The sequence below is a fragment of the Ruditapes philippinarum genome, unplaced genomic scaffold (genome assembly GCF_026571515.1).
Source record: "Ruditapes philippinarum isolate M1 unplaced genomic scaffold, ASM2657151v2 ctg15719_1_1_1_1, whole genome shotgun sequence".
Lineage (NCBI taxonomy): Eukaryota > Metazoa > Mollusca > Bivalvia > Venerida > Veneridae > Ruditapes > Ruditapes philippinarum.
In genome coordinates this window covers 269-7,826 of record NW_026865619.1, presented here as the reverse complement: position 1 = coordinate 7,826, position 7,558 = coordinate 269, and the positions used below count along the sequence as shown (strand labels likewise).

The following is a 7,558-nucleotide window of genomic DNA, read 5'->3' as shown; positions in this document are numbered from 1 at the left end:
AAGAATAAACCAATGATTGACTTTGGAGTGAAGCAAGGTGACCCCGCCAGCAGCATCGTGTGTCTCTTCTTTCTAAACGATATTGTTAATGATGTTAATACAGATATTAATCGAATAATGACAATTGGCAGCATTCAATTATTATTTATTACTTTTTGTCGATGACGCATTTTATTTGCTCACGATCCAAACTTGCTACAGTCCATGTTGAACGACATAGAAGAATATAGCAATATATGGGCTTACGTCTTAATTCCAGCAAAACAAAAGCCATGATTTTTGAAATTGGCCGCCATACCAAATTTGATTTTTATCTTTATAACAATCATATAGAATGAGTAGATTTGTTTTAATATTTGGGGGTTCATTTATATAACAATTGCAATTGGAACCGAACACAAAAGCGAATAGCCCAGCACGGTTCGTACTCCTTTAAATTTGTCACTTGATTAACCCCGTGTCCTACACAAACGTGACTTATTTCATTATTGGTAGCGTCTACGTTGATTAGCGGCTGAAATCTGGGGAATCATGTCGGACCTGATTTTTAACTCATTCACCACTTTTATTCTGTAGAAAGCTTTATCTGTCAAACGGCTTACAAATGTAGACGCTCCTTTACACGGCAATTAGCTAGAAATTGAGCATCTAGACATTAAATTAAAATCGTAAATATTGGATAAAATTATTGACATGTAAAGCAAAGAATTGCTTCTTTTCAAAACCCTTAAAATGCTTAAACATGTTGGAGGAAACTTTACACTATGATAATTGTAATTGGGCCTTATCAATTAGTTTATTTGATAAATGCCGGATTCCGGTTATTTGGCAAAACAATTTTAGCATGTTAATTTTGACTCGTATTATTAAAACGACGTATTAGAAATTTATTTGTTCTATCAATAATTCTAGGCGTCAAAATACATACAGTTGTATAAAATATAAATTGAATTTTATCTTAACTATATTGAGGACAAAAGATTTCGAGTAGGGCTTGCAAAATTTCGCACGTCATCTCACGACTAGTTTATTGTAAGGGAAGATAAACAAACGTACCTAGACTGGAAAGAATATGCAATAATTGTTCTTCAAGGCGAATTGAAAACGAATTTCACTTTTTGTTTACATGTTCACAATATGCTGACCTCACAAAAAGTATTTAAGACGCTACTTTTAACTTTTAAACATGGCATAGATTACAGAATTTTACTAATTTATTACTGTCTGAGTCTAAATAACTGTAAGAGATCTTTCTTAATATTTGTATAAATTTAATTAGAAAATAGTTTTACAGAACTTTTAACACATCACAATTATAAATTATGTTTAACATTGTATTTTTGTGCGCCTTGAAAAATCCATGTCTTTTGCCTTTAGATATATTGTATGTGCTATAATCATACATTGTATGTTTAACGCAATAAAATTATTCGAGTTTAGTTGAAATTTACAGATTATTGAATGATGAACTTGTGATAAATTAAACCTGTCATAATAATTTAAAAAGACGATTTTTGTTTTATTTTATTATCCTGTCAATTGCATACTGCTTATACGGCACAATTGTTAATAGTTCCGTAAGATGCACACAGTAAGATGTAATTTACTATAATTTGTTTCTGTGTAGTAATTGTAAAGAGCGTTATAGCGCTATATGGTAAACTACGGGTTTATAATTTCTAAGTGCCCTACGTTTTGTAAGATCGTAAACGCGTCGGTCTCTGTTTTTGTTCTTCTTATACATGTATATATTTTCAGCATGAAACTATGATTGTTTTATTATGTTGTTCGTTTTGTTTTAATATGTTTTAAAGTGGTAAAGTCTATATTCTTTTAAGATAATATGGTTTAAGAATTTATATCTTAAACTGATTCGGATTTAAGTATTTGAAAATGTCAATTTAAAACTGTAACACACAATACAAATTGATACAAAACAGTGTTGCTAAGTTGCTTCATATCCGTGTCGACAATTTGGCAATCACTCAACCATTTTTATTAAAATATACTGCAAAAAATAAGAAAAATTAGTCTAAAACAATGGAAACAGTGGGGATTGAACAACAGACCTTTCACATACGAGCGTATTAGGCAATCACTTATTATCAGACTGCGCTATTGCGAATGTAACAACGAGCTTTTTTCATGACTATCAAACATTATTTATATTTTCAATATAAATTCTCGTTAAATACACGAAAAACAGAAAATTTAAATAGTGCTATAATTTATTCATAATTGACAGGTCAATAAAATGAGACTATACTTATGTAAAATAATACAATTTTATTATTCTATATTCATGTTGTTCGTTTAATATCTGTGTAAGGAATAACCGCTAATCAGTTTACGGGGCGGAACAAAAAAATTTTTCTTTGCAATATAGATGGTATAAACTATACTGCGTAAATAAAAATCCTGTGTGGACACACTGTTTTCATATTCTTCAAGTCAATGCAGCAGATATAATTAACAAAGATTGACCATGCTGATTTATGCATGAAAACAAATTAAAAAGTTTCGCATGACAATATTTAACTTCTATCTAAAGTGGGTTCAGCTATCATTGTCTCCGTTCTTGTAAAGAATTTCTTGTATTTCTTTTTCTCTTTTTACTATCTTGTAATGTTAAAATAATATACATAAATATTTTTCTATTTTATTTTTGCATAATAGAGAGTATAGGAAGCATTGCAGCAGATGTTAGAAACATCAGGAATGACCTTGAGAATAATACATCCGGTTTAGATAACTTAATGGTGATTACAGATGAGATCAACAAAAGTGTGAGGATAGACTTTCAGACCTGTCTGAAAATTTGGAAAGACAGACGTATGATTTGAGTTCCTCTTCTACCGGTAAAGCTTTGTCCTGCACAGTTGTGAACAAAATTTAACAAACAAATAGGGTGACAAAATACGAGGGCTGTTCAAAAATTTCGTGCACTGCAGTTATTGTCGTGAGAGTTATTGATAGAAAAACATTAATTATATATCACTTGAAGGGGAGATATGTCTCAAATGAGAAACCAAAAGAAAAAACGTGTAACCGGCATTTCGTGAAAACGAATCGTCATACAGTTACCTTGGTAAATTAATACCGGCGCACTACAAAAATTTGGGTTAGTTCATTACTTTGATGCATCACGGCATTCTTTAAACGCTACATATAAACGATAAAATTCAGGGAAATGTATGTGTACGTATTCCTAACGTCACTAGAAAATATGACGTCATTTGCCCTATTTTAACGGTCGTAAACAAACATTGGTGTGAGGTCGTTAATATTGTAATTACGTAAAAATGTCAGTCGCTAAATGTCTGGAAATACGGACGATCATTAAATTTTGTGCAAAAATTGGTAAAACACAAACAGATACCTACAAAGAACTTAAAATGGCAAGCGGGGACAAGTTCAGTGTCACGAAGGCTGGTTTTCAAATGGCACAAACGCTCTGTAGAAGGGAGAGAGTCGGTAGACGATTACAACCGGTCATGCAGACGTCCGTCCGTAATGCCGAACTATGTGGTGAGGGTTGTCCAATATATTCGTTCAATGGTGGGATATGTTACTTGTCCTTTGCATAAGAACAATAAAAACTACATAATAATTTGCATCAATCATTCCTCTTTTGACAGTAAAACAAATTATAACATAAAAAGCAAATGCCACTTTACAAGCAACAAACAATTAATACAATAACAGTAATGAACTAACCCAATTTTTTGCCGTGCGCCGGTATTACGTTACTAAGGTATTTTAATGACCATTCTTTTACACGACACGCCGGTTACCCGGCTTTTTCTTTTGTTTTCTAATTTGAGACAGATTTCCCCTTCAAGTGATATATAATTCATTTCTTTTTATTAATAACTCTCACGACAATAACTGCAGTGCACGAATTATTTTTGGACAACCCTCGTACAGTATATTCTTTGAAAACACTATTCAATCACATAGTTTACATACATATATTGGCATATTTGCAAAATGATTTTACAAGTTTGCTATTTTTATTCAATGCCTGTGAATAATATATAAACACAGGTTAAAGCGCCACCAAACATTTATTCTCTTTTTTTTTTCTCTTTTAAGTAGGGTAAGCGATGATTTCACGCAGCTTGTGTCATGAATCTTCTGTTCATGTAACGAAAATTTGCAAACATTTTGCTTTTAATGTAGGTACTTTCTGTCTTACTAAAATATTTATACCTCCTCAAACGAAGCTTAGGTTGAGTTATAAAGAAGTGAGCCAGTTCGTTAGTCGGTTCGTCCATTCGTCAGTCCGTCTGTCAGTCCAATGCATGATATCCATACGAGGCAATCGATTTAATATTTTTTTATTCACAGATGTAACATCATAAAATACAGGTCAAATTCGAATTTGACATCATACTATATTTTTCACAGAGTTATGTCACCTTTTAGCCTATATTTAATGAAAACATGGTTTCCGGTCGATTACTCTCTTAAAAGAAAATGGATTATAATAATTCTTGGTACATTGGTGACGTAGATGAGAGATGTTATACCATAAAGTACAGATCAAGTTCAAATTTAGATTTTTTCACAAAGTTATGACCCCTTTAATAACTCTATAATAAGGCAATAGATTATGATGATTTTTCTTACACATACATACCATCATATAATGCAGGTTGAATTCAAATTTTGTATCAGACCACTACTTTTTCACATATTTATGACACATTTTTCTTCTTCTTGCATTGGTTTATGTGTGTTAACTTTGCAATGAAGCCTTGTATTGTTCTAATATTTGGTGACGCATTTTTATATTAAATTGTTCGCCGCTCACTGATGACCTATTTACAACAATAATAGAAAACATAATTTCCAGATGATTAGTCGTTAAAGATGTGATTCACTAACACAATGTTTTGTACAAGAGTATAACATCATAAAATGCATGCCAAGTATGAATTTAGCTTCAAATTATTCTCTTTTTTCCAATCATTTGTGGCGCCTTTTCGATTTAATTTTTTGCTTTAATATGAATTTTTCTAGAAGTTTAAAACCCCTTTTAATGATTAATTTTTAAAAAGCGGTTTTTTCATTAAGTTTTAAAATTTGGAACAAATTTTTGGTTTACATTAGTTTTAAATGAAAAAATTTACGGTTTTATTTTTGGTTTACAGCCCACTTAAGAAAAAGGAAAAGCTGTGGCTTCTTCAAAATGAAAATATTTACAAACAAAAAAAAAACCTTCACTGTTTGATAGACAATATATTGCAATTTGAAAACAGTTTTCTTAAACTTGAAATTAAACAATTTTAATGCATCTTTTATTTCAGCATGTTGTCATTGCAGTAACAAAATGGTACATTGGGGATATCAATTAATCAATCAATAAATCAATTAACTTCAGTGATTATTATTCTTATTGAAAATAAGTAACTAATATATGCTGACATTCCAAATTCTTGCCTTATTTGGTATAAGATGGTGTATGAATCACCTTTAGTAATAGCTTTTGATTTGTTTATTTAGAAAATATGAAAAACGTGTCAGAAGCTGTGGCAAATATTAAGAAAGACGTGGATAAGAGCACTTCCGGTTTAGATGATTTAACTGATGAGGTCAAAACTACTTGCAAGGATGGCCTTTCAGACCTTTCCAAAAGACTGGCGGTTTTGGAAGAGCAAATGAAAGAGTTGGATCAAGCAACAGAAAAAGAAAAACGTTAGTCTAATTTGTTTTATCTGTGTTGGTCATTTTGTTAAATTGATTGATAGTTTACCGGAACTTGGAAACCAAATCAAATATGCATATGTTAAAGTCTTGAATGTTGAAATAACTTGCCCTTTATCTCAATTGGGTTTCATTCCCTCAGGTCTTTGAGTTCTTTCATGTTAGGAAACCATCATTCGGCTAGCCTATTAAAGTAAGACGGTGGTTCTGCTTCAGTGCCCGTTCGTGTATGAAAAAATGAAAAAGGCACAGTCTTTCCGAAGTCTTCCTCCATCAGAAAAGGTGGAAAGTCGCCTTATGACCTTTGCAGTGTCGGTGTGGCTTAACATCAAACAAAACAAGCAAACCATACTAAAATGACAAATAAATTTTCTAAAATGTCTAGCGTTATTTGAAGTAAAAAGTCTTGCGTTATTTGAAGTAAAAAGTCTTGCGTTATTTGAAGAGACATTTCGAATGTTCATAGATGACATTATCGAATGCTCATGAATAATTTTATTTATTTTATATAAAGTATATTTGATTTTTTTTTCAGAGACAGTAGCATTTAATGTGATGGATGCAGTAAGCTACACGGGTTCTGAAGCCATAAAATTCTCCACAATTTTACTAAACCAAGGCAACGCCTTCGATAAAGATACGGGGATTTTTACTGCACCAACTGACGGGATTTATCAGTTTAATGCACATATTTGCAGCAATAAAACTTTCGAAGAAATAAACTATAGCATTAAGGTTAACACACAATGGATAGTTACTGGAGAGTTTACTGTTCCCGATAAAGCTTCAGATGCAAAATGGGAAAACCAATACATTTGTATAACATACAGGTAGATTTTAAAGCAATTAAATTCAGAATTCTTAGTTTTTATTACGAAATGGTATACATTGATAAATAATTCACCTCGTCTTGATACATACAGTTTATTTAAACATACTTTTGATTTAGAAAAATACTTAAGTATAATTAAAGAACCAAAGTATAGAATAGCCTCATCTAGACCCATAATTTAGCTGTAGAATATGGAGATTTCGTAATATTCTAAGAAATGAACGTTTTCGTGAAAATTGCCAATTTAATCAAATAGAAAATGAAAATTATATTTTACTTATTTGCCCGAAGTTCTCCGATTTGAGAAGAGATTTTAAACGGTATTACCACACATGGCCGTCTTAGCAAAAGGTTATCAATATAATGTCCGAATCATCGTGAACTGTAATAAATGGTTGAAGCAAATGTATAATTATATCATGCTAACACTTTAAGAAATTGGCTCTTATTAAATGTGATCTGTATTTTATTCATATGATCTGATAAAAATCGATGTGCTTGTGTTGTTTGTGTTTATATATTTTGTACTTGCTACAAACATGTATTTGTTTAATGCAATAAAATTTGAAGCAATCGAATAATCTTAAAAGTTTCCGTATTTTTGCATGTGGTGTTATTAATATACATGCAATAATTTTCATCATTATTATTTTTGTTGTTGATTTATTAATAATGATAATTGAATGAATTAAATTTAGTAAATTAATTTTAATGTTATTAGGTAGTCAGGAAAAAAACCTGAACATAGTCGCTTTCACGATCATGGTATAACAATTTTATATTGTGAAAAACCACTTACATGTATGTATGACATTCAAAAGGAAGACAAACAAAATGTCGAGCCGAATGTTGTGCTGAATGTCTAGGCAGCTTCACATCCCAACTTAACAGTGATAAATTGAATGTTGAGCTGACTGTTTTTCTAATTGTCTTGCCAGCTTCCAATACCAGCTAAACAATGATAAATCGAATGTTCAGCTGAATGTTAAATGTCGATCTATGTGCCATCTTCATGGA

The 7,558-nt window shown here is 31.3% G+C and overlaps 1 protein-coding gene across 1 annotated transcript; it reads left to right on the top strand.

The window, feature by feature from the left end:
• Positions 1-5,354: 5,354 nt before the first annotated feature.
• On the top strand, positions 5,355-7,109 carry LOC132729763 (uncharacterized). Its single transcript, XM_060715586.1, has 2 exons — positions 5,355-5,700; positions 6,245-7,109. The coding sequence occupies exons 1-2, from the start codon at positions 5,514-5,516 to the stop codon at positions 6,541-6,543; spliced, it is 486 nt and encodes a 161-aa protein (XP_060571569.1). The 5' UTR covers positions 5,355-5,513; the 3' UTR covers positions 6,544-7,109.
• The last annotated feature ends 449 nt before the right edge of the window (positions 7,110-7,558 follow it).

Excerpts from the sequence above, each read along its gene's own strand:
- LOC132729763 (XM_060715586.1), top strand. The coding sequence starts at position 5,514 with ATGAAAAACGTGTCAGAAGCTGTGGCAAATATTAAGAAAGACGTGGAT. Across the intron at positions 5,701-6,244 it reads AGCAACAGAAAAAGAAAAAC|AGACAGTAGCATTTAATGTG; the intron begins GTTAGTCTAATT and ends TTTTTTTTTCAG.